Below are 25,777 nucleotides of genomic sequence, written 5' to 3' on the forward strand. Positions count from 1 at the left end.
ATCCTTCCTTCCTTCCATTGCCTCAGAAGAGAGAAGGGACTTCCCCAATGTCACACAGCTTGTAAGTAGCAGAGTGAGGTTTGTAACTATGTCCTTGGATTTCAACTCCAGTATTGTTACCAGACTGCTCTGGTGGGTTGGGGTACACTCTCCTGGTCCTAACAATCAGGCAATCATAAAAGGTCTTCATTTCTTCCCCAAAGCCAAGGAGTTTCCCCTCCTGGGTCAGCAATTCCCTGGCAAAGTTAAGAAATGTCATGGCCCTAAAATCAGGGCTCTTTCTGTTGGCCTTGACTAATAGCCACTAATGCTCTTAGTAATGGCTCCCATTCCTGCAGCCCAGAGGCAGGCTGGCTAAATAAACCAGGCTCCCATTACTCAGAAGAAGAGGTAGGACAAGGCAGATAGAGACAGTGACCAAGGAATTGAGCCCAACTCCAGGATTCCACCAACCTGTGTTCTGTCTTCTCTGGCCTATTGATGATTGGAATACCCAAGGAGGATCCAGCATCCAGCATCCAGCTGTCTTTTTCTGCCTCAGAGTAAACCCTCCAGTCCCTAACTTCCAGGGGCTGTCTTTGGGTTGGGTTGTTAGCATGTGGAGAGAGCTGATCTGTGATCAGCGAGGAATTTGCCGTTTTCTCTGGGCCAAAGAGAAAGACCCAGGGAAGCTCAACTTTACACATTCTCTTGGATATTTACACACCTCTCACTCAATAAATCCCTTCGTTAGATCAACTGAGCATAAGGCTTTGTCTTCTTTCCCTCACATCCTTAACTGGGCCCAAGGGTTACTCTCTGACTTATTTCTCCATATTTTGCAGACAAGGAAACCAAAAGTCAAAGATGCCCCAGGATCCCCTAGCTAGTAAGGGGGCAATGCCAGCATTTGAAAGCTTACCTCTTCCTCAGAAAATCCCTAGTTTTCTTCAAGGACCAGTTCAAACATCTCCTTCTATATGTGTTTCCTAATGCCCCCCAGCTACTAGTGCCTTCCCCCAAGATTATCTTGCATCTACTTTATATATAAAGCTATATGTATATAGATTGTCATGAGCTCCTCAAAGAAGGAAGAGAACAGGTATTTTTAAATATCTATTACCAGGCATGGTACAAAGTGCTTTACAATGATCTTACTGAGTCTTACAACAGTCCTGGGAGGTGGTCCCCATTTATAGTGGAGGAAACTGAGGCAGAGAGCAGTTAAGGGACTTGCCCAGGATCACTCAGCTAGTAAGCGTCTGAGGCTGTATTTTGGGTTTTCTTGTGTCCCGGCCCAGTGCTTTATTCACTGTGACAAAGGCCTGCCTTGAACTGCCAGTGACGTGACAAGCCTGCCTGGCGGTGGCTTGTCAACTGGTCCCATCTCCCTTCCCCTTCATTTTGTCTAACGCTCCCTCCCTCCTTCCACCATCTTCCCCCCAGCTTAACAGGCCTTCGCAGAGAGAATGAGGAGCCTATGCAGAGGAGCCACGTGGCCACTTTATTCAGGTCAGTCACTGTTGCTTCACTAGCCCCCACATCCAAGTGGGAAATGTGGAGGCAGGGCTACATCCTACATCTGGCAGCCTGGAGTCTCTTGGGTTGTGTAACAGAGTCCACGTCCGGTGGTCTACATTTAGACCTGTCTAGGAAGCAATGGTTTGGGTTGAATGGAGAAGGAATCCTTGGGGCTGGGGCGGCTGCCCCAGAGTGTGGCTAGGAAAGGGGGGCAGCTCAGGGCTACTTGAAGGGGCTGGCAGAAAGGCTCGCTGGCGGGGCACACAGCTTTCACGCAGAATTCCGCATCCTTGGACTGACCCTCTCTCCTGGCACTCCGGAAGGGCCTGGTGACATCATAGAGGAGCCCACAGCCCGACAGGCTGAGCAGGGCTCCATCATTCTTCCTGGGCCTCAGGCGTCTGGTTGGTGGGGACAGGGGTGGGGTGGTGGGCAGCAGCTCATAGGGAGTTGCTGAGGGCTCCTTCAGATCCAGCAGCACAAAGACCCTGGTGAGGCGCTCTCCAGTGCGGCAGTCTCGACGTCGCTGTAGCCAGCAATATCTCTGCTCCTCTTCTGCAGGGGGAGAGGACAGAACTAGCTCAGTTATTCCCTCGAATCTGCCTGACTTCCCCTCTTCCTTGTCCCAGGCCACCCAGTTTCAAAGACTCAGAGCCAGAAGAGAAGGGACCTTAGGAAGGGGTCATCGAGTCAACCCCCTCATTGCACAGATGAGAACACAGGCTAGTGAAGGAAGAGAAGCAGGATTTGAGTCCAGGTCCTGATACCAATCCAATAAAATCAATCCTTAGTTCTGACTGGTCCTCAGTTTCCATGTAATTCTAAGTGCTTCAAGCCACACTTTTCTCCTGTCCTTGGGATTATCACAATATTCCTTTCCCTTTTCTAATCCCCCTGAGGCTCAGACCTCCATTTACACCCTTCTTTTGTGTCCTGGACCTCTTTGACAGGCTGGTGAAGCCTGTGAACTCCTCAGAATATTTTTCTTTTTTTTTTTTATTTTATTTTTTTTTATTTTGTAATGTTTAACAATCACTGCCATACAATTGTGATTTTATCCCCCCCACCTACCCTCCACTCCCCAGAATATTTTTCAATGCGATAGAGGATCACAGAGGAAGCCAATTAATTTTTTTTTAAAACCCCAATTAATAAAACCCAACTTGAGAGCCCGATCACCCCCATTTTATCTGCAAAATGAAGTAACTGTACTGCATTGGCCCCTTCAGTCCAGGCCCTGGGCTCAAATTTAAGGTCTGTGACCTCAGGCAAATCCCAGTTTTTTAGGCTCCTGTAAAGCTAATGACCTGGAGAAGGCTCTTTCTAGCTCAAGACTTGGGTTCTGCTCTAGGTTGGTACTTCACTGTGAATGCACTGAGCTAATCTCAGAATATTTCTCCTTTCAGATTTTACCCAGTGATCTCTGGAGCACGTTCTGTCTGACGTAAGGTCCCAGTGGCTCCCCAGGCAGTTGTAACCCAGCAGCACAGCATGAATGGCCTGGCATGCTGCTCCCCCCAGCCTAGGGACTGGCTGTTCGCTCATCCTCCCTGGGCAGTGCCAGGCTGTTGGTGCCGCCCCTTCCTCCCTGGGCCCCGCCTTACCTGCCCGAGCTTCGTTAAAGAGCACAGAGACAACACCAGCTCCCAATCTGGGCAGGACCTGCGTAGCACAGTGCACCATGCAGGCACTGACCTTGGGCAGTGGGGCCTGAGTCGTTCCCTCCTCCGGAGGCAAAAAAGGACTGCTGGCACCCAGACATGGTATCCCTTGGCTCCCAGTGGGCAGCACCAAAACCAACAACAGCCACAGGCAATCTCTGGCCATGGCAAGTGCACAGGCTGCTTAAGGGAGCCCAGGCTTTGGGGGCATGGGAGGAGGCGCAATTTAGCCTAGAAAAAGAAACCCGTGAGGCCATTACTAGTGGAATGTTGGGGCCAGCAAGGGGAGGAGGTGCCTTAATCTCCAAAGCTCAGGCAGCCAGTGCCCAGCCAAGCGTCCTTCCACAAGACCTCAGAGGACCCCCAATCACCCCGCCCCAAGGCTCCTCCCCTGGCCCCAGCCCAGCCAGCTCAATGTAGCAAGCATTGGCCTGGCCTTAAGTGCTCTTGGGATAATGACAGATTTCTCATTGGAACACACCAGGCTCAACGATAATCTAGGTTTTCCATGGGCAAATGAGTATTTAAAGAATGGGAGGAAGAGTGGGACTTAGCCAGGACATGATTATGACAAAAGACCCCTCAAAATTGCCCACACCAGGGCTGCTGAACTCATCAAGCTTAAAGATAATCGTACACCCCCATTTGTCCCACCCCCAGGTGACCAAACAGAATGATGGAACAAACTCAGAGAAATAAAATTTTATTAGCAAAAAACAAGGTAACGTCCAGCTCTTTTTCACAATGATTCAATGCCACACATGCAGGGTGTTCTGGCAGTACAGAAAATGATCTTCTCATATTCCAGTTCCTTCAAGAAAAAGAGGTGGTCACTTTGGAGGGTTCCCTCCAAACAGGAGACAAAGCATACAGAAGAGGTTAAGTTAAAGATCCCTCAGACAGTTCTCTCTGGAACAGAATCTCCTCCTGCCTCCCAGCCAGCCCCAGTGGGTTCAACCTTTGCAGGTTCTGGGGCAAGGTCAAGGAGTAAGACAGGTGGTGTCTTCTTCACTGGGATCCTCATTCATCACTCCCCAGATCCCATACCATTTAAACACCCTTCAGTTACAGTGATGAGGCCGGGCCTCTTATTGAGTTTATTCTGTATTTTAAAAATGTCTTCCATCTTTATCCTCCCCCAAACTCACCTAAGGTTCCTTTGCCAGGAGAGAACCAGGGAGAGCCAGCCTGTGGAAGAATAACACGAGTGAAAAAACCAGCCCAAAGCCCTGTCTTTAGGTGTTTCAAGATGATGCCAGGTGTCCCAGGGGACTGCTCATTACTCAGAACAACCTATCAGTCACTGGAATCAATCAGCCTGGGGCGGTATTCATTTCATCACTGGAGGGAGCAGGCCCCAGGGGCAGGAGAGGGAGGGTGAACTGTGGTTGGTTGGGGAAGCTCACCTGCTGCTATGGATTAGACTTCCATGCAGACAGTGCTGTCCTGTCCCCATGCCAGGTGGCCAGAGCCTACAACTTTGGAAAAAGCCAAGTTAGTTTGCGCGGGTCCCTCTCCAAGACCAGGGCTGCCCCAGAGGATCTTTCCTGGTCAGATATGCACATCTCAACAGGGGGGTTCAGACGAACGAGATTCTATGAACGCATCATGTCAGGAGGCCTACCAAAGAACTTATTACCCAGGGATCACCCGGCCCCAATGGGTCCAAACAAATACTTACATCGCAATAAATGGCCTTCCAGCCTGCCCTGCCCTAGGCAGTCTCCTTCAGGCAGTTCTTAGAAGGACCTACGGAGAGAACGAGTCAGTCAAATCCCAGTCCCTGCCCGTAGGACCTCGCTTCCCCTTGGTACGGTTTCTCAGATGTTCAAGCCTTTTCATTTTATACAAATCATAGTGAGCTAGTTAGACTCATCACTGAAACTGTACCCCAGGCCATTTCCCCAAAGGCCAAAATGATTCATAAAATCTGGTGGTCAAGTAGTCAACTAACCTTTTCTTGAGGAGGGGCCAGCTGATGGAAACAGGAAAGCTGTGAAGCCTAAAACACAAACGTTGAGGGATTAACCAAGTTGCCTTCCTGCTGATCCACAAGCCTCTGGAAGGGCCCTGTGCGTACCTCAGACAGTTCTTTCTGAACAAGTCATCCTCCTCTCCCCCAGCTAGCCCCAGTGGGTTCACCATTGCTGGCTCTGGGGCCAGGACTGGGGTTAAGACGTGTGTTTGCTCTCCTCATCGGTACCAGGGCGATCCCAAAGCTAACGAATCACGAAGATTACTTACCACGGTCTTCTCAGCCTGGTGCAGCACAGCTCGGCATTGCCCTGACAGATGAAACACGAGCAGGTTAGGCAATGCCTTAAACACGGCTAGCAAAGGGAACTCTGCAGCCCCCTACGGTTGATCAGGGCTTTGGTGACTCGAAAATGCCATAAGACACATGTCGTCCATTAGATAATGGGCTCACACCCACATCATCAATTCAAACCAAGGGCTCACAGGCATGCAAGGGAACGGCAGAACCAGGAGGGGCCACTTACTTCTTAAGGAGAAATGTGAAGGTAGCACGGATCAAGCAGATCTGGGAGAGAGGGAGGGAAGCGGGCGGGTCAGAGGGACCAAGGCTGGGGCGGGAACTCTTCTCAACAAGAGCTGCCATCAGAACTCTAACATGCTATAAGAACGGCGGGTCCTCACAGAACAATCAGGAGGTCAAATTCCAATCATCTGACAGGGGGCGGCGGAAGGCGCGGGGAGGTGCCCTCCCTTCGGGCTTCCCAGAAACCTGCAGAGCTGCCCCGAGGAAGCCAGAGAGGACACCCCGCCCCAGCTCCCTCTCGCGTCATTACCTGCAGCACGTTCCGGTCCGGTCCGGTCCGAGCAGGGAAGCCAGCCTAGAGAAACAGAGCGCGTTCACCGTCGGGCCCCGCGCTCGACTCCCTCCTCACAAAGGGCCGCCCCCTCTCAGAACACTGAACGACATCAAGGACTTCAGCCATATGCTTGTCATGGATCATTCATCACGGCGGACACGGCCCTCCACTCCCCGCGGGAGGGCTCGGGGGGGACTCACCGGGAGCGGCATCAGCGGGCCACGCGGAAGGCCGGGGCGCCGGGCACGGCCGGGGCGCCGGGCACGGGCGGGGCGGCTGCTGCAAGGCCGGGGCGCTGGGCACGGGCGGGGTGCCACCTGCAAGGACGGGGTGCCGGGCACGGGCGGGGTGCCACCTGCAAGGCCGGGGCGCCGGGCACGGGCGGGGTGCCACCTGCAAGGCCGGGGCGCCGGGCACGGGCGGGGCGCCACCTGCAAGGACAGGGGCGGCTGCTGCAAGGCCGGCCTCTCGGAGGGGGTGCCCCCCCGCCCCCCGGGGCCAGGCTACTCAGGACGGCAGCTTTCTCCACCGAGCCATCAGAAAGAGAGAATTCCAAGTCCGGGTCATCCTCGTAGCTGCACGCGGGCGCCCGGAGCCCCCCCCGGGGCCAGCGCCCCCCACTCACCCCGGCGTCGGGCGGCGGCCCCGCGGACGCGGCTCCCAGCCACGGCGGCCCTGCGGGAGGAGGCGGAGAGGCGGGTTGGGGGGGGCCCGCACCCTCGGGGTGTGCGCTCTGGGGGACGGGCTCCTTCTCAGAACGATTCTCGTCCTCACAGAGCGTCAGCACAGGTCTGTGAAAGGGATCATCACCGAGGGGGCCTCCTGCCCCCCCCCCCCCGGGGCACTAGCGTGGACGCGCCTCCAGGGCAGGCCCCGGCGCCGGGGGCGCCTAATGATTACGTGCCGTCGACCGCTCGGCCACGGCAGCTTCCCTGCCCCCGGCCCGGGGGTGCGCGCATGCGCGCCAGGAGCTCGGGGGGGGGGGGGGGCAGCCGCGGCCCGGGAACCCCCCCCAAAGGGGGCCGCTGGCTTGGCCGACGAAGTCGTTAGGAAGCGGGAAGCCAGGGGCGCCGAGCGAAATAAATGTGAAAATAAGCTCTCGCTCCCCTCTCCACCCACCCGGTCGTCAGAGACACCGAACTCACCGGCGGCGACAAAAGAGGACGAGAGAGACGCGGAGAGGGGCTTAAATACGGGCTCGCAAGGGCTCATGGGATGGTGGAGGAAAGGGAGGGGGGGAGGGAGCGGGAAGGGGAGGCGCATGCGCAGCGGCCTTTTCTCCGCGTGAGCGCTCGGGGCTCCCGGAGAGAACAAAGGAAGGGGGTGGCCGGAGGCGCGCGCCGAAGCCGCCTACGCCGCTGGGGCCGGGGTGGGGCGGGGCGCACGCACACGTGTGTGCGCACGCGCTTCGCTCGGCCGGCCTCCGCGCCCGCCCGGCCTCGCGGGCCCGCCGGACCTGCGCAGGAGGTCTCGGCGGTGGCCGGTACTCCCGGCGGACGGCGGCCATGGATCGGCGCTCTTCGACCGCGCCGCTCAAGTTCGGCCGCCCCCGGCCGCGGGCGGTCGTGCGCTTCCTGGGCCTCGGGGACCGGGACTCCAGCGCCCGTGGCTCAGGTACTTGGGCCCCGGCGGGGGGCGCGAGGCAGCCCTCGATGGTGCCGGAGAGAGGTCGGGCCCTCTCCTTGGAGCCGGGGTTCGAGCCGGGCCGCCCGGTCCCCCAAGCACTCGGACCCCTCCCCCTGCCCCGCCACGCACTGTCCACACTCCACCCTCCGGGCCTTTGCCCAGGCCTCCCCGGCTGTCCTCCTGGCTCCATGAATTTTCAGTGGCCGTCCTCGGGAATGCTCTCCTTCCTCGTTTCCTCCTCCTCCAGGAAACCTCTTCCCTTGGAGCCGTCTGCACTTGCTCCTCTCTCCATGGCTGGTCAGACGTACTTTCTGGGTGATTTAATAACTTTGGGACTAAGGCCAGCATTTTCATAAAAGCGCGGTCACTTGGCCATCTTTCTTAGACCAAAGACCATCATGTTGGTGGGCTCACCACTTACACGGACAGCACTCCCATCAGCTTTCATTGGCTAACCATGAGAAAATGAGCATTGCAATTCAAATGAACTTTGGGTTATTTACTTCGAACCCCTAGCCTTAAGCAATCTGCAAAGAATTTACCCCCATCCACACCGAGTACAGTACAATGGCTTCCCCCGTACTGGGTCTGAACTAGACTACTAAGAACAGTCTCATTATGACTAACGACCTAGAAAAAGGGGGGAAACTCAATCTCCCCAAATTATTGGTTATTAATAACTTCTCTCAGGTATCATTGCCTGAAAGGAAATCAAAAGGCCTTTTTTCATTTCTGTTGGACCTCCAAGATACTCTTCAGCCTTGGACACGCTGTCCATCCCAGTTTTCTCCACCCCCGGCCATCTTTCACCATACTTGTTAGCCCTGGGCCTGTTGAGTCAGCTTCTCTTTAGTCTCCTGTTGGATCATCAGCACAGTCATTCCTACTCCCCAAGGGGCCTTTTCTCATTTTGTGTTTTTCTTCCTGTTGTCCGTAGCTCTGATGGGTTCACTTGCCATCTGTTTGCAGATGATTCCTGGATCAATACTTCCAGCTCTCATTTCTCTCTGGAGCTCTGCTCCTTCATTGCCAGCTGCCTTCTGGGCATCTCCAGCTCAACATGTTCCCTTCTGATATAGTGGCCACCCTAGTTTAGGCCCTGGTCACCTCTCCCCTGGACTATTTAAATAGCCAGTCTTCAGTCTCCCTGCCTCATGTTTCTCCCCACCCCCATCCATCCTTTGATCAAAAGTGATTTTCCTAAAGCACAGGTCAGACCATGTCTTCTTCCCTACTCTCAGTAAACTCTAGTGGCTCCCTCTTGCCTCCAAGATCAAACATAAAACCTTCTTTGTGGCATTTAAAGCCCTTTCCTCCCTTTCTATTTCCCTCTGTGTCCTCTTGATGGGACACTGGCCCCCCTTCTGCTATGTTTTGGGTTTTGTCTCCCCCACTTTAAGCAGGTGACACCAGCCCCATGGAAAGTACTTAATACATTTAGAGAGAGTGCCTTCTCTGAATCTGCTGAGCTTTTCTTTTGACTGCAGGTTATTATAGGATCTAGAACTAGAAAAGATGTCAGGGATCTTGTCCAACTCCTTGATTTTACAGTCATAGTGTGTAGTCCCTTGTGGTGTGGGATCGATGCAAGGGGATGCTGGGAAATGTTTAAAAACCTGACTCTTGGGGAAAAAAGTACTCCAGGCACACTTGTAAATTTAATCATCTTTGTTCTAAGTGTAGACTAGGAGTGGGGAACCTTCTGCCTTGGGGCCATGAAGGTACTCCATCACTGGTCTTAACAACCAACAAAACAGTAAGTCAAGCTTCGCTTGGTAGTTTGGTGATTTCTGAGCAGGTGAATGCTCACTTCAACAATTTAACACCTGACTCTTTCTGCCCCGTTGACCTGGCTCCAGGACGCCCTTGGCGTGTTCCTTTTTGGACTGGTTTTGGACCAGTCATGTAGGGTGAGAAAGAGGGGAGATGGCTACGCAGGGAGGCCAGGCTGAGATGGCATGGCTGAGCTGGCATGTGGCCCATGTCTCTCATCACTCCAAGAAGGGCCCAAAAGCTTGAGAGCTCCCCAGGGTTTAACTGTCATCTCCATACAGATGAATGGCCTTGCCAGAGGTTACATGGGAGGGTTAGGGAAGGAGCCTACACTAGAAACAGCTCCCTCCCATCTCCTGCAGTCTGGTAACAAAGCTGCCTCCATTTGGATGGCCCAGGCTAGTCATGCTTCTGTCTCCTCTGGCCTTTGATCCTCCAGACTTGACCCCCAGCCTCGCTGGTCCCTTACCCTCCCTTTAATGGATTGGCTTTTCCCATTGGAACATGAGCCCTCAGAGAACAGGGACTGGCTGTGGCCTGCCTGCCTCGGCTTAGAGAGACCCCCAAGGCAAACAGGCCCTGCTCCTGGACAAGCCAGTGCTGCAGTCATCCCCATTTTACAGGTGAGGAAACACTCAGAGAGTTAGGTGATTGGTCAACACATCCTAGTGTTGAAGAGACAGGTGGGAGAGCTGGTTCAAAATGTGGATTCACTTAGACCTTCTCTGTAGCCATTGGGAGCTTTACTGACACAAAAGCAGCGGGCCTGAGATTTAACAAGGAGCTAAACAAAGGCAGTGAAATAGGAAAAGGACCAGACTTATATAGGGTGATTTTAGGGTTTCCTGGTGGGAGGTTGGAGATCTTGGGTAAGTCTTGCAAGATAAAAACATGGGTAAGGGCTATGAATGACACAATATAAGGAAGATAAGGAAATCTTATTCCCAGGATGAGGGGTAGGAACAAAGAATTTTATGATCCCCCCAGCAGGATAAGGGGAATTTTTGTGGTAAGGGGAGACTTTAGGGCACCTAGGGCTTCACAAAGTCAATATTATTTTAACTCTTAGGGCACTTGTTTCTATCCATATCACTAGAGCTGAGATGGGGTTTGAACTTAGGTCTTCTGAGTTCAGCTAGTGATTAGCTAGGTCATGAGGCTGCACAGCCTCTCATTCTCTTTGTCCCACCCAGCCTCTTCCTCAAATCTCTTTCCTGAGCCCACCTTGTGAGTGATCTCTGCAGCTGCCAAGGGTTTAACCGTCATCTCTGTGCAGATGAATCCCAGAACCATCTATTCAGCCCTACTACTACCTTTTCTGAGTTCAAGGCTGTCATCTCCAAACTGCTTAGGCAGCTGGGTGGTGGGTACAGTGCTGAGAGCATTAGGCCTCAGATAATTACCAATTGTGTGACACTGGGCAAGTCATTTAACCTCTGGCTGCCTCAGTTTCCTTAACTATAAAGTGGGAATGATAATAATAGCACCTACCTCTCAGGGTTGTTGTGAGGGTCAAATGAAATTATATTTGTAAAGCACTTAGCATGGTGCCTGGTATGTAGCAGGCATTTACTAAATGCTTACTTCTTCCTTTCTTTACCTAGCTGTCCTGTAAGCATCTCACACCAAAGAGGTCCAAACATGAACTCCTTATCTTTGCTCTCAGATCTGCTCTAATGCACTCACCTGTCACCCTTCACTTCCTTTTCCCTCTCTCCCCACCCCCCATCTAATCAGTTACCAAAACACCCCGATGCCGCCTGGACAACAGCTGTCCCATCTGCCCCCTTTCCATACTTTCAAGGCTGCCAGCTCTCTTCTTGCCTGGGCTGTCACTATCATCTCCTTGATGGTCTCCCTTCTTTTCTCTACTTTTTCCTTTTTCATTGCATTCGTCATATAGCTGCCAACATGAGATCTCCAGATTCCAGGTGTCCTAGCGTCATTCTAAGAAGCCCCAATACTTCCTGTTGCCCCAGGAATCCAAGCCAAACCATGGTGTTTGGCCCTTGAAGCCTTGACACAACCCTAACCTGCTTCCCTGCTTCCCCAAAGGAGGCTTTCTTTGATTAGTTAAAATTATCAGTTCTTATTAAACTGTTTTTATTAATTTTTATTTTTTAAAATTATTTTTATTATTAACACAACTTTTAACAATTCGTAGTTGTGTGTGCTAAACCACTTCAGGTCTGCCCCAATGTTTTGTATTCCATCCTTTAATTCTCATTTCTGACTATCCTTATGTACTTATTAGATACTTCTCTAGTCTCTGGGGAGCTGGTGGTAGTGGGTTAGGCCTTGCTTCATTTCATGACTGTATATTAATTGTCACACTACTTTATAAAGGAACTTCACCTCCACCTCTTCTAGATGGAGTTGGGGGAAGCTTATATGCCTTGTTTTATTTTAAAAATTAATTATTTTTCAGTTAAAAGGCCTTTCTTTCCCTCATATTCTCCCTATTGGAAAAAGAAAAAAATAAAAGCAAAAGCCTTGAAACAAATATTCTAAGTCAAACAAAAGTACTTCCCCCGCATGTCTGTCTCATTCTGCATCTTGAGGGCCTCTCCTCTCTTGGGGGTGGGTAGCACGCTTCACCTCTGGCCCCCTGCAGTCGTGGTTGGGCATTGCATTAATCAGGGTTCCAAAGTCTCTCAGTCATTCGTCTTTACAATATTGCTGTTACTGCCATAAATTGTTCTCTTGGCTCTGCTCACTTCACCCTATCGGTCTGTACAAGTCTTTAAAGGATTCTCCAAAACCCTCTTTTTTTATCATTTCTTAGGGTACAATAGTAACTCCATTTCATCCATATGTTAAGGTCGGAGGGGTCCTGGAGATCCTGAAATACCGACACACTGGGTCCTGCTCGAATGAATTCGACTCAAGCCTTCTTAAAGCCAAAGTAAAACAAAGCTTATTAAAGATTCCCCATATTGCCTTGACTCTGAAGGAGCCTAAGCATTTGTAATGCTTGTATTCATAAGTGGGCCAGATAGAATCTCAGCTAGACAGAGTATGAGCTGGATTGAATCTGAGCACCTTCACGGAGGTGAGATGGAACTTAATACAGAAAAGAATGTAGGAGGAATATGGGGGTGGTCTGGTAGTCTAGGGTGATGGGAGGAGGGGCTTAGGGAGGGTCTTGAGGAGAAGTCCAAGGAGGACCTCAGTGCCTGGTCAGGGTTGGAAACAGCTGGAGGCAATCAGGAGATATCAGACAATGCAGGGCTTGGGAAGCAGGTGGGGCAATCCAGAGGTAACAGACAATGGAAGGCCGGGCTAGGCCTAGGGCAACAGATTTGAATATGAAAGATTCTGGAGGATCTGGCTACAAATTTGATCATGAAAGGCCAGGTTAAGTGGGGAGATTCAAGGAGAGGTTCCCAGAGTCTGAACCCCATCACGTATACCAAAATTTGTTCAGCCAGTCATTAATTGCTGGTTACCCCATTAATTTCCAGTTCTTTGTCACTACAAAATGAGCTACTTTAAATATTATCTATAGTCATATGTTTATATCTCTATCAATGTTCTCCTCTTTGTTTGCTGTTTGGTACAGTAGTGCAGTTGGGGTAAAGGGAATGCACAGCTCAGTAATGTTCATTTGGGGCAGAGCTCCAAATTGCTCTCTAAATTGGACTCCTCTCAGCTCCACCAACAGTCCATGAGTGTACCTGGTTTCCCATAGCCCCTCCTCAACATTTAAGCACAACCATTTTCTTCGTTAACTTTGTCACTGATAGGTGTGAGATGGAACTTCATTTCATTTATCTTTCCAGGGCATTCTGTCTGTCAAGCATGTCGGTCAATAAACATTTATTAATCTCCTATTTGTCAGGACCAAGAAGAAAGAAGTTCTCCACCAGCTAGCACTGCACTACCCATATATGGAATCATTGGTTACAGCAAATGAAGAAATTTGGAATGCTATGGATAAGTGTACTTTCTAGGGAAGTACACATAGATGATGAGGTTGACGTACACATTGCCAGAAGGAGCTCAGTGTTTGGGAAACTCCAAGTGAAAGTATGGAGAGAAAAGGTGTTAGGCTGCTTACCAAAGTGCTGAAGGTCTGTGGAACCTTTGTGCTGGCCTTATGGTGTGCTTGTGAAACCTGGACTGTATACCAGGAAACTGTACACTATTCCAGGAAATTGACTGAATTGCTTGCATTTGAATTGTCTTAGGAAAAGATCACTGGGGAGGATAAGGTTCTGGACCTTGAGGTCCTTTCTTAAGCTGATCTGCTGAGCATTCAAATTCTAGGGCAGTGAAAGCAGCTCCTGGGTGTTGGCCACGTTGTTTACAGAGAACTCACACAGGGCAAGCACTCACGCGGACCTCAGAAGAAGTGATACAAGGACACTCTCAAGGTCTCTCTGAAGAACTCTGGAATCATTTATCAAACATGGGAGACTGACCTGATGGGGATGGTGTGCCTCCATCAAAGAAGGCTCTTGTGCTCTATGAGCAAAGCAGAATTGTAGTAGCTTAAATGAAATGTGAGATGCACAAATTTAGAGACATCTTCATTCCAAATGTTCACATGGATAAATGTTCATGTTTGGACCCAGCCTGTGGCAGAGCCTTCCAAGCTCATACTGATCTGATCAGCCACAGTCAGACACGCTGTACATTAATCTCAACAGTCCTTCTCAAGCTGGAAGGATAACAGCCACCAACTATGTCAGGCACCATACCAAACTCTGGGGATATAAAGAGAGGCAGAAGACTGTCCTTGACCTCAAAGAGTTTACAATCTAATGAGGAAGACGCCATGCAAAAGTATATACAATGGAAAGAGTAGGAATTAGCAGAGGGAAGCTGCTAGAAGTCATCCATTATCTCTCCTTTGGAGCCATTCTGATTCTTTAAAATTACTACTGACCCTCCAGAATGATAATAATAAGCTGCTAATAAACTAATGTGGATTAGAGTTTGAGTAGGGGTCCTCAGTGAATCATTTCTCTCTCTCAGTGTGACTGTATGTGTGAACATGTGTATGATATGTGTGATGAGCATGTGATGATTTCAACTTCGCTAAGGTATGAAAACCTAGTCACAAAAAGCTGATGGGGGAATTTCAGATTTCAGGCTCTCCACTGGTCAGTGTGAAATATGGTCCTTATGTCTTGCTTTTGGATTTTGCTTTTACAAAAATATTTGAATCTCTGTGTGAGTGAATAATGCTTTCCTGGACAGGCCCACCTAGTAAAGAGATTAAGATTCTTGGTAAAGGAGGTAGAGGAGGTCTGGAGCCCTTTGATCAGTCAAGGATCGACTGAGGGAATCAGTTCTTCCCTTAGTCTGTGAAGAGCCCAAGATGGCATTACTGGGAAGGGAAAGGTAGGAGTAGAGGAGATGGCAGTCTTGCTTGCATGTGGTCCAGGGAATGAGCTGTTTATTGGGTGCTGAGGATGCTGGGGCTCTCCTGATCCCTCACTTTGAAAGTTTTCCCCCCCTTCCTGAAATTATCTCATGTTTGCTGTGGATGCATAAAGGACATGTTTCCTCCCCGAAGAAATAACTACTCTCAAAGACGGTGGCTGAATAACTCATTGGAGCATCACCTGTTGGCTAGTATGTACATTGCAACCCACAGAACCACATTAGCTATAGTCTATTTATGCCAATATAAGACAGTTGCTGTGTGTGTGTGTGTGTGTGTGTGTGTGTGTGTGAAGTTTTTGGGGGGCAAGACCTTTACACCCAACTACAAAATACATGCCAAGTAATTTCAGGAGGGGCTGAATACCAGCAACCAGGAGGATTAGGAAAGACTTCAGGTAGAAGGTAGCCCCTGAGCTGAGGGTGTGCTGGCTGAGATGTTAAGATATGTCTTGGAGGTGCTTTATTTTGTCAGTTTGTGGAGGATGGCTTTGGGAGGGAGGAGAGATGCTGAAGGGCTCACTTAGGAGGGTATTGCAGGAGTCCCAAGGAGAGATAACAAGGGCTTGAGTCAGAGTAATGACTGATTGGATATGCAAGGCTGGATGTGAGAGATCTTTTGGAGGTTAATGACTGATTGGCAGTGTTGGGAGGTAAAGAATCCAAGATGACTCAGTAGTTGTGAACCAGAATGACTGGAATGACAAGGGTACCTGTGAGAGAAATAAGGAATTTAAGAGGAGGGTTCAGATTGGGGGGGAAAGAATGAACCACATGTTGGATCTAGGAGTCATCTGTGTAGATATGATAGCTGAAATACATGAAAATTGTTGCAGCCACTGCAAGCGTATTAGAAGAGAAGAGGCCCAGGATGATCTCAGGCTTGGTCTACGTGTAGGGGGCAGTCCTGGATGTAAAGTTGTCAGCAGTTTTATTGGAGATCCTTGGGTTTAACCCTCTCATTTCATAATAGAGGAGGAAACTGAAGACCAGAGAGGTCCACTTAGTGTCTGAGGCAGGATTAGAACCCAGGTTATTTTCCATGCCCCACTGCCATGCATAACGACCTAGCAGTGGAAACAGAACAAGACTTAAGGTATTAGGAGAATCAGTGGGAGCAGTGTCCCCAAAGCCAAAGGGAAAATGAATGGGAATCACTGCCACAGGCCCAGGTGGATGAGGAGGATGGAAGCACCAGGCTCCTTGTCTTGAATCAATGATGTGGTTTAGTAGTATTGGGTGGCTTGTCATCTTCCAGTTGAAATACACTTATTCCCTTTGGTCCCAGAGGTACAGTACTACCAGGAACAGTGGGTAGAAGTTGTAAAGAAGACAATTTAGGATTAACGGTGTCTCAGATGTTTTTACTCCTGGCCCAGTATTTTTGGGGTGAGGAATCCTGGCAGCTCTGCAGGAGAACTGGGAGACTCTTGGATGCCCACTTCCCCTTCCCTTAGAATCCTTGTTTGGCTGAGCTCCTCTTGAGTCAAGTCTGATGGGTTTTGAGATTAGTATGTCCTTGTAATGGGTCAATTGTGTTTCTTTTGTAACTCCTTTCCTAATGGAAACCACAGAGTTTGAATTCTCTATCTTTGCAATGGGCTGCCTCCTTGATCTGGGGCTGAGTGGGCTCTGGTCCTCACCCAGTCTCAATTCTTGTTACTAACTCACTTCTTGGCGATCAATTGCGTCTGTATTTCAAACACTGTAACCCTAAAGAGCTATACTGTAAACCTGCCCATTCCCACTGCTGCCTTCTTCAAGATGAAGCTTAAAAGATGCCTCCTTCTATATTCCTTTCCTGTGGACTTAGCAGTTTCTGTTCTATAACATTGAAGAAAACATCTTAACCTGAAAACATCTTCACATCTCTGCCTGAAACAGTTTTATTTTTCTTTATCATTATATGCCTGAGAGAAATGTACAAACCAGCAGAGCTTCTTCATGTCCTTAGACCCAGACCCAAGGGTAACCAACAGGTTTTGAGTTAAGCCAATATCTACCTTGTGAAGATTTGCCCAGGTGGAATGGGTGAATGAGAACCGTTTGTTTCAACAGCCATGAAGAAGGCTGAAGCAGGTGCTGTGGACAGCCTAGAGCTTGGTTGGACAGCCTAGAGCTTCGTTGGACATCCATCCACTGAGGTCATCTTGGGCCATCCCTGTTTGGTCCTGCTACTGGACTTTGATGATCCTGGGAGAGTGAGCTTGATGGCTTTGTCCAGCTTTATCTCACTTAGATGCGATTTGTGAAAGAGTCAAGACATCATCCAGTAATGTCATTTGGTCCTCTTGGAAAAAGGACAAACAGCAACAATGACTTTAGATGCAGTGCCTTTTTGGCGGTCTAGAGTCTCTTCAAAATATGGGCCCCCAGCATCAATCCTAACTAGATTGGAGGATTTCTTGTTCAAGATTTGGTTACCATCTTGATCTGTTGGGGGTGGGGGGCTGACCTTCCACACACTTTCTTAAGAGAAGGAGGTTAAGTTTCAGAGAAGTGGGAAAGGTCTGGAAAGGGCTTTAAGAGTCATTTATTTCATATTTCCAGGGGATCTAAAAAAGGAGGTCTTCAAGATGCTTCTGCTTTATTGTAGTTGGTTGTGGCTATGTCACATTCCTTCAGCTCCATGAGGGCAGGGGCTGGGTCTTCCTGACCTTTTCTCCACTTTTGTCACTAACAAGGCAGAGGACAAAGTTTGCCATAAAGTCCCAGTATGGCAGCCTCTATCTAGGGTTCACAGACCAGCCCTGGTGCCTTGTCAGCACTGAGGCGGTGCCTCAGAAACATTATTCTGCTTCCACACCCAATGTGCTTGAGGCCTCTAGCACTAGTCTGAGGTAGGCATGAGGTTTGAGGAGGCCTGGCAGTGCCTCTTCCTGTGGGGAGGAATTTGGGCCAAGACTGGCCTTCATCTCATCCCATCTCCTTGGGTTTGCTGTTCAACCTCCCTCTCCTGGAGAGCTTCCTTAGCCTTTACTGACCTTTGGCCTCTTGCTCGTAAACATCAGTCCTGGCATAGTGCCTCAGAAGGGAGGGAGAGTGTTGGGGAGGTGAAGCTTGCTCAGCTGCTTCCTAAGAACTGGGCCATCTGGCAGTACAAAGGGTTCTCAAGGTACTTGGCGCCTTCCACCCACTGTCCAGTGCTTAGTCTGTGGCCCCAGGTGCCTCCTCATTTCCCCTCACCCTAGGAGGGAGTCCCTGTAGCCCCTTCCCTTCTCTAGCTTCCTTCCTTTGGAGAGGCTGAGCCCTAACAAACTGAAGGGTGGGAGCTGGGTAGTTTTCAGACAGACATTTGGCAGACTCACAGTCAAACCAAAAAAAAAAAAAAACAAACAACAAACCAACCAAACAAAAAAAAACCCTTCTGAAGTTCCCAGGCTCTTAGCCCAGTGACTTCCATCTGGCCAGATTTGTTGTCCCTGATAAAGGGGTGTGTGTGTGCTGGGGATGTTTGTTCCCATCTTGGTCTGGGAAGCACATTCATCTTAAATATTAATTTCATCATGTGCCTTCAGTTTGAGAAGCTCATTGCACTCTCAGTCCTTATACTGGCAGTCAAGGCCTGTTCCATTTTTTGCCTGTCTCTCTCCCCTTTCTGGCCTGTTATCCCATTGGGCACCTTGCCCCCACCAGGTGGGCCTCCTTCCTGTCTGCCTGTGTTGCTCACTTTTCTCCTGCCTCCAAAAAGTCCTTGTCCCTCCTCTTGACATGATATAGCTGACAGAGAGCCCACCTCTGGCATCTTCAGAATTTGCCACTCTACTTGTGTGGCTTTGTACAGCTGGTCAGCTCAGGAGGCCTGGGGTCCTTTGGAGCTGCATGTCCAGACTTCTTCTCTGTTGGTGCCCACTGTTGACAGTGGCCATCCTGCTTCCAATTTCTTTGCTGCTGCTCAGCTCTCAGCTGCCCAGATAACCTTTAGAAGGCCTAGCTTTGATCCTGTCCTTCTTTCCCCTGCTACAAAACTTTTGGGGGAGTCCCTGTGGCTTAGAGGATGAAATACAGCATTCTTAACCAGTCAGCCCTCAGGGGCCTGGCTTTCTAGTCTTTCCAGTTACAAAACTGTCCTTTAGGAGTTTGCCTTTGAGAATCTCATTCTGCCTTGCAGGCCTGCTCAGGTGGCACCTTCACCAGGAAGCCTGATTGGCCTCCATAAAAGAGGACAGTGATGGTTTCTGGGTTTCGTCCCTAAGGCCTGTCTAGGGTCTCCTGCACAGCAGGCACTGAATAAATGTGTGTTGGTGAACAGAGGGAACGAGACAGTGGTGACCCAGTGGATTGAGAAGCTTCCTCCTCATAGCCAGGAAGACCTGGGTTCAAGTCCTACCTCGGAGAAGCCAACTGTGTGACCCTGGGAAAGTGACTTTACTGAGTGCTCTAGGCAGATCTCTAAGACTGTACATTCTAGAGTTGATGCCCTCCTGCACTGGTGAATGGAGTTTACTCTTCCAGGACTCCCCTATCCCAATAATCCAAAAAGTCCCATCCACGAAGAATGAATGAATGAATGAATGATGTTCTCACTCAGGCTTCAGCTCTGAGAGGTTCACCGATGCCTTTTCTCAGCGTCCTTCGGAGCAAAGTCGCTGGTGCCAGTCATTGTTCTCGTCACCATCTGTCCTAGCCAAAGCTAAATGTCCCAGGGATCACAGGACTCGAGATCCTCTGGTCTACAATCCCAGTGTTTTTCGGGCTCTGTCACAGTAGCTGTTTACTCATTGCCTGCTGATTAAGTGATACCTGAGACTGAAACAGACTTCAGGAGGTTAAGGGGCTTGTCTGTGGTCGCTCAGATTGCACTGCTCTAGCCAGACCCCCTAGCCGACCGGGAAGGGGGTGTCACGGGGGAAGGTGGGGGGCTGGGCGGAACCCTGCGGTCCTTGGCCCGCCCTCCGGCCAGATGCCCGGGTCCGGGGGCGTGCTGGCTCCTCCTTAAGGAGGCTGGGCGAGGCGGGCCGGAGGCGGAGCTCCCAGCCTGGGCTCCGGGTACTGCTCCCGAGCCGGCCCACACTCGCCATCGGAGCCGAAGAAGCACTAGGTAAGTGGGTCTCTCTCCCGCCCGGGGTTCCGGGCCCCTGCTGCCGCGGATGCCCCTCTCACTCTGGCCCGGCGGTTCTTTCTTCTCCGCAGGCGAAACCGAAGCCCTCGCAGTCCACAGCGACATGAGCCGAGACACCGACGTGGATATGGCGGAGGTGGACATGAAGGAGGTGGAGCTCAATGAGCTGGAGACGGAGAAGCAGCCCATGAACGCGGCCGCCCCGCCGGCCGCCGCCGCGGGCACCGAGAAGAACGGCGTGGTCAAGGTCAAGGTGGCGGACGACGAGGCCGATGCTGCGGCCGCGGCGGCCGCCAAGTTCACGGGCCTGTCCAAGGAGGAGCTGCTCAAGGTGGCCGGGAGCCCCGCCTGGGTGCGCACCCGCTGGGCCCTGCTGCTGCTCTTCTGGCTGGGCTGGCTGGGCATGCTGGCCGGCGCTGTGGTCATCATAGTGCAGGCGCCCCGCTGCCGCGAGCTCCCGGTGCAGCGTTGGTGGCACCAGGGTGCCCTGTACCGCATCGGAGCCTTGAAGGCCTTCCAGGGCCAGCCCAGCAACAACGGGAGTCTGGCCGGTGAGTGTGGGGGGAGCGGGGCGAGGCGGGTGCTTTCCCGGGGCTTCCCTACCCCCCCTCCACGTGGCCCACTCCCTCGGCCCGCTCGGGCCCCGGACCGCCCCCGCCTCCTGCCCTGTGGTCTGGGGCTGGTCCGACTCCTCCCGGGGTCCCGGGGAAGGTCCGAGGCAGAGGCTCTGCTGACTCAGCCCTTCTCCCCCACGCGCTGCCCACTTGGAGTGGAAGCTGGAGTAAGACCGCAGAGTCCTTGCGTCAGCGCTGCTGACCGGCCTTGTGATTGGGGTAGCCCCGCCCCCACGCTTTCCGGAAGTTGGGGGGGGTGGAAAGAGACCGAAAATGAATGAGGATGAACGTAGGGGAGCCTGCGGCTGGAACACCCTTTGTCTCCTGCAGCGGTGAAGGCCCATCTCGATTACCTGAGCACCCTCAAAGTGAAGGCCCTGGTGGTGGGGCCCATCCACAAGAACCTTGAAGATGACCTTGCTGAGACCAACCTGCTTCAGATCGACCCCTCCGTGGGCTCCCAGGAAGAGTTCATCCAGCTTTTGGAAGCAGCCAAGAAAAAGAGTGGGTGGTCCGGAGGGGAGGGGGGGATGGGTGACACGGGGCTCAGTCTGCTCCCCAGGAGAGGAGAAGCCACTTTCTGCTTAGGTGACCGTGGCGTGAGGGAGGGAAGAGACCTGGGTCCGCTTCAACCCGGGCTCTGTCTTTGATGTTTGCCTTCTCTGCAAAATAGGGGGCTGCAGACTAGATGATCTAGGGGCCCCTTTAGGGAATACGTGCATTTGTGAATGTTTGGGGTTAGGGTTACGCAGGAGCTGGCACCCCCCTTGACTTACCACCTTCCCCTGTCCATTTCCCCAGACATCCACATCATCCTAGATCTCACCCCCAACTACCAAAGTCACAACAGCTGGTTTCTGAAGAACGAGAGCGAGGAGATGAATGGGAAGATGAAGGTGAGCACTCTGGGGGGTTTGGGAGTGGGTGGTGAGGGAGGGCTGTGGGCCTGCTGGAGCCTGCCCTTGGGAAGGTCACATTTCAGAGAGATCAGGAAAGAGGAGACGTTGAGTTGGTTCCTCGCCTCCCACCACTTTTTGGGTTTTTTCTTAGTGTAGAGGTTTGTCATCTGTTTTATCTGCTGTGTGTTGGGGGGGGGGAAGGGGTTTGAGAGTGTGGGGTTTCTTGAGTATTCTTTAGAAAGTCAATTCTTTGTATCTCTTTGAGGGGCCTTTCCCCACCAGGCCTTGGTTTCGTTTCAAGTTGAGTTCCAAATTGGGAGTGAATAGAAAAATGGATTTAACAAAAGGGGCCTCTAGAAGGGATTTGGATTTGTCCACTGTAGTGGGAAAGGGGAAAAGAATGGCCAAGGAGCAGAAAAGGGCGGATGAAACCTTTCAAAGGAGAGATGGATTACCAGACTAATAAGGCTGCTTTATGGATGCCACTGATTCTTGTAAAATCCACACAGGTCTGGGCCTGTCTGAGCTGTTGGCCTAATAGTTTTAGGCTGGAATCACTGCTTTCCACTCCCTCCTCAGATATGCAGAAAAACACTGTCGGGGCTGAGGGGGGAGAGGACAAGTCAGTTCATGTAACTGAATGGAAGATCCCAGTTTGGGCCCTGAGTGAGAAAAAGGCCTTCTTGTCATTACACAAGTGGGGAGCCTATGAGCGTGAAATACATAGTTTCCTTTTGTGCTTTCTGAATTTATTGCTTTCTGTCTCTCTTGTAAGAAAGCTTTGTAAACTATTCCAGCCAAGGAGGCAAGACTGCCCTCTGGGTGCTTAGTTCGGTCCCACCTCATCCATGGGGGCCTTGGTTTTTCGATTTAATCTTATAATGAGGAGGTAGCATGACATAGGAGAGGGTGAGGTCTGGGAAAGCCTAGGTTCAAATTTTTCTTCTGTCATTGGCTACGTGAGACTGTAGCAAATCCTTTTTCTCTGCTGCTCTAGACCAGTGGGGTCAAACTCAAGTGGAAGGTGGGCCTGTGTTGACTTGGGAAATCAGCATTATCTATGTTTAATTGCATTTTAATTCAATTCCAGTTGAGGGCCTGAGTTTTGATGCCTCAGCTTCAGACAAGTCACTAAAAATAGAAGGGACTGGCCTGTGTTAAGAGATGGAGTTTTCTTACCCAGAAGTACCCAGCTTAAGGCCCTGTTCCTACCTCCTGGGTGGAGAATAATAGGAAATGAAAGGGGTAGAAAAATAAGACATCCATGCAAATATAAAGTAGAAATCGGCTCCAGGGGCTGGTTTCCAGTTAGTGAGGACAGCATGGGAAGGGCCTGGTACAGGGAAGACTGTCTTTCCTTTTTCCGGTCCTAAAAGGTCTCTGGACCTAAAAGCTCTGCTCCAAGGCTCTGACTAAGCTGACCTTTCATGCTGCTGCCTTCTCTGGCATGGTTACTGTTTTCTTCCCTTGCCCCACAGGAAGCCCTGAGCTTTTGGCTGAAGGCTGGTGTGAATGGTATCCAGCTCTCTGATGTCCATAAGCTTACCGTAAGTCCCCCTTTTACCTCCCCTGGCGGCAGAGGGGCCTCTTCAGTGGTGGGAGAAATGCCCTTGGTTGCCTCCCTAACTTGGCCTTCTCCCTGCTCTCCCCCTAGGATGCTGCTTCATTCCTGTCTTATTGGAGTAACCTCACTCACAGCATCAGTGATGACAAGTGAGTACCAGAAACACTGGGGAGAAAGTCTGGATTTAGTCTTGGTCACCCATCTGGGGACCAGGGAAACCTCAGGTCACCCCCCGCCCTGGGTCTTTCTCTTTGAAAGAAGTAGCTGGTCCTTTCCCCCTCCAATGAATGTACTTAATTTAGTTAGCTTGGTTTAATCTTAATTTGTTTTCCATCTCTGCCCAAAGGGTCCTGATTGTAGGAACAGGAGCCTCAGACCTTTCCGAGATCTTGAGCCTGCTGAATGATACTGACCTGCTGAGCAGCTCGTATCTGGAGAACTTTGAGAGAAAGAGCTCTTCCGGGAAAGCCCTGAGAACATTGGTTGAGAACTACCTGAGCGCTGCTGGTGGCCGTTGGTGCGGCTGGACAGTGAGTTGAGGCCTTCAGACTGGGAAGGGAAGGGAGGAGCTCTGAGCCCAAAGCTGACTCCAGGAGCCTCCAGGATCTTGTTTTCCCATGGAGAAGAGAGGCCTTGGAGATCCAGCTGGCTCCATAGCTTGGAGCTGTAGGGTGGAGGAAGAGCTTGGGAAGTTAGAGCTTAAACCTTTACTCGTGATAAGGAGACTGAGGCCCCTAGTGGGTAAGGGAATTGCTCTGAGTCATGGCTGTTAAATCCCTGGCAGCAGCATTTGAATCCAGGTCTTGGGTCCAGGTTCTGCCGACTGCTCCACACCACACCAGATGCCTCATTTACTAGGTAGTGGAAACCTGTGGTGTGGCTTGAAAGGGAAACAGAGGCAGCTACAGGAAAAGGGGATAGGGAGGAAGGAAACAAAGTGCTTCATTTGGGCCTAACAACAACCCTGGGAGGGAGCTGCTATTGTTATTCACAATTTACAGATGGAGAAACTGAGGCAAACAGATTCCACAACTTCCCCAGGGTCATACAGCTAATGAAAGTGTCTAAGACCATATTCGAACTCAGCTCTTCCTGAGCTCTGGGGCCTGTGGTGTTCCCCTCCCCCAGAGCTGCTGGATAGGGAGGTGTAAGGGAGAAAGGGGAAGGGAAGTAAGTCATAGCTAACCCCAAGCAATCTCTTGTTCCCCAGTATTCTCAGGTCGGCAACTTGGCCTCCTATGTGCCTGCCCACCTTCTCCGTCTCTATCACCTGTTGCTGTTCACACTTCCTGGGACACCCATCTTTAGTTACGGGGATGAAATTGGCTTGCAGGCAGCCACCCTCCCTGGACAGGTAAGGATGTCAGAGACCTAGGGAGGGGAGTCTGGGAGGAGAGACCCTCCCCACCTAAAGTGGCTACAGCTACTTTAAGAAGGGCCTGTCCTAAGCCCAGGGCCAGAGGAGGGGGCCAGAGTCACTGTTTATTTGGCCGGCCTTTGTCCTTGGTCCTTCAGATTTTATCCCTCTCTCACTTTCAGCCTGCTGAAGCCCCCATCATGCTTTGGGATGAAAAGACACTTGGGCCTTCTGAGTCTGTGAACCTCAACATGACAGTCCAGGTAACCTTTGGGTGGGTGTGGGCAGGGGGAAGGGTGGGGGTAGGGGCAGAGCCAAAGTGTGTGTGTGTATGTGTGTGTGTGTGTGTGTGTGTGTGTCAGTGTCCACACTGGGCTCCAACTTCTCCTTGTCCTGCCAGGGCCAGAACAATGATCCCACTTCCCTCCTTGCTCTGTTCCGAAAACTGAGTGACAGCCGCGGTAAGGAGCGATCCTTGCTGCACGGGGACTTTGTGGTGCTGCCCACCCAAGACAACCTCTTTGCCTACTTGCGATACTGGGATCAAAATGAGCGATTTGTTATTGTCCTCAACCTGGGCTCCACGAGTCAGGAGGCTGATCTGAGGATGCCCCCTGTGGCTGGCAGCCAGAAGCTGGAGTTTCCTGAGAAGGCAGCGCTGGTGCTCAGTACCCAAGGGGGCCATCAGGATGGCAGCATGCTGCCCCTTCGAAAGCTGGCTGTGGCCCCGGGGGAGGGCCTGCTGCTCAAATTCCCCTATGTGGCCTAGGCTCCCTTGGGGTGCCTTCTTCTTGTTGGGTCTTTGTTGTGTTTGTGTGTTTATGTTGGCAGGGCTCAGGGTGGGTTGGGTTTTTTTTTTACTGTTGAAGATTCCATGGGCTGAAATTTTGAGCCTGTAGCTGTGTATTAAAATGATAGTGATGAGCATTTCCTGTGGAGTGTCCATTTTCTTTTAGGGAGCCCTAAGCCACCCACCCCACTCCTCATTTCCCTCCTAGGGGGTTTCTCAAATATCCAGCATCCTGTGGTGTGCCCATCCCACACTGGGGCCTCACTTCTGAACACTGGGAGGCAAAAACCACCTCTCCCCTTAATTTCCTGTCCTTGGGCTTCTTGGAGAGCCTGAGTGGGTATTCACAGAGGTGACATCCTGCCACCTTGGATAGAGGACAGGAAAGCCTCAGACACAGAACAGATGTGTGGGCAAGTCAGGTCATTTCTGAGCATCACTTTCCCCATCTGTAAAATGGGAATGAGAGTAGTCATAGCCTCTACAACCCAGGTGGTTGTGAGACCAAGTGAGAAAATGCTTGAGGTTTTGCTCTGTGAACCCCTTTGGGGTCAGTGCCCAGAGCGCACTGTGCATCCTCACTTGGGGAGCTTATTGGTCTGGGGAAGTTTCTTGGTGACAGCTTCCTGACTTAGCTCTGGCTGCATTTTGGAGGAGGGAGGAAGGGGAGGTCCCCTTCTCAAGTGTCTTCTGGAAGCTGGAAGAG

The 25,777-nt window shown here is 51.2% G+C and overlaps 3 protein-coding genes, 1 long non-coding RNA gene and 7 other non-coding genes across 14 annotated transcripts; 2 read left to right on the forward strand and 9 right to left on the reverse strand.

The window, feature by feature from the left end:
• Window positions 1–1,462: 1,462 nt before the first annotated feature.
• On the reverse strand, window positions 1,463–3,513 carry LOC140522182 (uncharacterized). Of its 3 annotated transcripts, none has more exons than XM_072637320.1 (2): window positions 3,196–3,513; window positions 1,463–2,055 (listed from the first exon to the last, which is right to left on the reverse strand). In XM_072637320.1, exons 1-2 carry the CDS (start codon window positions 3,416–3,418, stop codon window positions 1,619–1,621), a joined length of 660 nt encoding a protein of 219 aa, XP_072493421.1. In that variant the 5' UTR covers window positions 3,419–3,513; the 3' UTR covers window positions 1,463–1,618. The 3 variants fall into 3 exon arrangements, with proteins under 3 accessions (XP_072493421.1, XP_072493420.1, XP_072493422.1); XM_072637319.1 differs by having other exon boundaries at window positions 3,105–3,442; XM_072637321.1 differs by lacking the exon at window positions 3,196–3,513 and adding an exon at window positions 2,914–3,096.
• A 335-nt stretch (window positions 3,514–3,848) lies between these two features.
• LOC140522520 (uncharacterized) lies at window positions 3,849–7,502 on the reverse strand. The gene is made up of 11 exons (XM_072637935.1): window positions 7,350–7,502; window positions 6,896–7,180; window positions 6,621–6,839; window positions 6,196–6,426; window positions 5,972–6,016; window positions 5,406–5,446; window positions 5,116–5,163; window positions 4,843–4,910; window positions 4,568–4,639; window positions 4,310–4,349; window positions 3,849–3,972 (listed from the first exon to the last, which is right to left on the reverse strand). Exons 1-8 carry the CDS (start codon window positions 7,500–7,502, stop codon window positions 4,901–4,903), a joined length of 1,032 nt encoding a protein of 343 aa, XP_072494036.1. The 3' UTR covers window positions 3,849–3,972; window positions 4,310–4,349; window positions 4,568–4,639; window positions 4,843–4,900.
• Window positions 4,052–4,178, reverse strand: LOC140530597 (small nucleolar RNA SNORD22). Its single transcript, XR_011976025.1, has one exon. It is a non-coding gene; the product is annotated as a small nucleolar RNA SNORD22 (small nucleolar RNA).
• LOC140530596 (small nucleolar RNA SNORD31) lies at window positions 4,439–4,510 on the reverse strand. Its single transcript, XR_011976024.1, has one exon. It is a non-coding gene; the product is annotated as a small nucleolar RNA SNORD31 (small nucleolar RNA).
• On the reverse strand, window positions 4,708–4,775 carry LOC140530595 (small nucleolar RNA SNORD30). Its single transcript, XR_011976023.1, has one exon. It is a non-coding gene; the product is annotated as a small nucleolar RNA SNORD30 (small nucleolar RNA).
• On the reverse strand, window positions 4,977–5,045 carry LOC140530590 (small nucleolar RNA SNORD29). Its single transcript, XR_011976018.1, has one exon. It is a non-coding gene; the product is annotated as a small nucleolar RNA SNORD29 (small nucleolar RNA).
• Window positions 5,238–5,363, reverse strand: LOC140530598 (small nucleolar RNA SNORD22). Its single transcript, XR_011976026.1, has one exon. It is a non-coding gene; the product is annotated as a small nucleolar RNA SNORD22 (small nucleolar RNA).
• On the reverse strand, window positions 5,776–5,854 carry LOC140530592 (small nucleolar RNA SNORD28). Its single transcript, XR_011976020.1, has one exon. It is a non-coding gene; the product is annotated as a small nucleolar RNA SNORD28 (small nucleolar RNA).
• LOC140530593 (small nucleolar RNA SNORD26) lies at window positions 6,498–6,570 on the reverse strand. The gene has a single exon (XR_011976021.1). It is a non-coding gene; the product is annotated as a small nucleolar RNA SNORD26 (small nucleolar RNA).
• On the forward strand, window positions 7,422–25,208 carry SLC3A2 (solute carrier family 3 member 2). Of its 2 annotated transcripts, none has more exons than XM_072637309.1 (10): window positions 7,422–7,609; window positions 19,919–20,398; window positions 20,792–20,965; window positions 21,263–21,357; window positions 22,839–22,907; window positions 23,015–23,073; window positions 23,271–23,454; window positions 24,135–24,278; window positions 24,464–24,544; window positions 24,682–25,208. In XM_072637309.1, exons 1-10 carry the CDS (start codon window positions 7,501–7,503, stop codon window positions 25,048–25,050), a joined length of 1,764 nt encoding a protein of 587 aa, XP_072493410.1. In that variant the 5' UTR covers window positions 7,422–7,500; the 3' UTR covers window positions 25,051–25,208. The 2 variants fall into 2 exon arrangements, with proteins under 2 accessions (XP_072493410.1, XP_072493411.1); XM_072637310.1 differs by lacking the exon at window positions 7,422–7,609 and adding an exon at window positions 19,691–19,826.
• Window positions 12,216–14,339, forward strand: LOC140522185 (uncharacterized). Its single transcript, XR_011973245.1, has 2 exons — window positions 12,216–12,446; window positions 13,236–14,339. It is a non-coding gene; the product is annotated as an uncharacterized lncRNA (long non-coding RNA).
• Window positions 25,209–25,777: the final 569 nt, after the last annotated feature.

The sequence above is a fragment of the Notamacropus eugenii genome, chromosome 2 (genome assembly GCF_028372415.1).
Source record: "Notamacropus eugenii isolate mMacEug1 chromosome 2, mMacEug1.pri_v2, whole genome shotgun sequence".
In the NCBI taxonomy this organism is placed as follows: domain Eukaryota; kingdom Metazoa; phylum Chordata; class Mammalia; order Diprotodontia; family Macropodidae; genus Notamacropus; species Notamacropus eugenii.

What these genes read in the sequence shown, in the direction of transcription:
- LOC140522182 (XM_072637320.1), bottom strand. Translation starts at nt 3,418, where the DNA reads ATGGCCTCACGGGTTTCTTTTTCTAGGCTAAATTGCGCCTCCTCCCAT. An exon ending in CTCAGGCCCCACTGCCCAAG is followed by an intron (nt 2,056 to 3,195) that starts GTCAGTGCCTGC and finishes CTCCCCCTGCAG; the next exon opens with AAGAGGAGCAGAGATATTGC.
- SLC3A2 (XM_072637309.1), top strand. Translation starts at nt 7,501, where the DNA reads ATGGATCGGCGCTCTTCGACCGCGCCGCTCAAGTTCGGCCGCCCCCGG. An exon ending in AGATGAATGGGAAGATGAAG is followed by an intron (nt 21,358 to 22,838) that starts GTGAGCACTCTG and finishes CTTGCCCCACAG; the next exon opens with GAAGCCCTGAGCTTTTGGCT. An exon ending in CAGCCACCCTCCCTGGACAG is followed by an intron (nt 24,279 to 24,463) that starts GTAAGGATGTCA and finishes TCTCACTTTCAG; the next exon opens with CCTGCTGAAGCCCCCATCAT.
- LOC140522520 (XM_072637935.1), bottom strand. Translation starts at nt 7,502, where the DNA reads ATGGCCGCCGTCCGCCGGGAGTACCGGCCACCGCCGAGACCTCCTGCG. An exon ending in GGCCGAGCGGTCGACGGCAC is followed by an intron (nt 6,840 to 6,895) that starts GTAATCATTAGG and finishes CGTCCACGCTAG; the next exon opens with TGCCCCGGGGGGGGGGGGGC. An exon ending in ACCAGGCTGAGAAGACCGTG is followed by an intron (nt 5,164 to 5,405) that starts GTAAGTAATCTT and finishes TTTGTGTTTTAG; the next exon opens with GCTTCACAGCTTTCCTGTTT.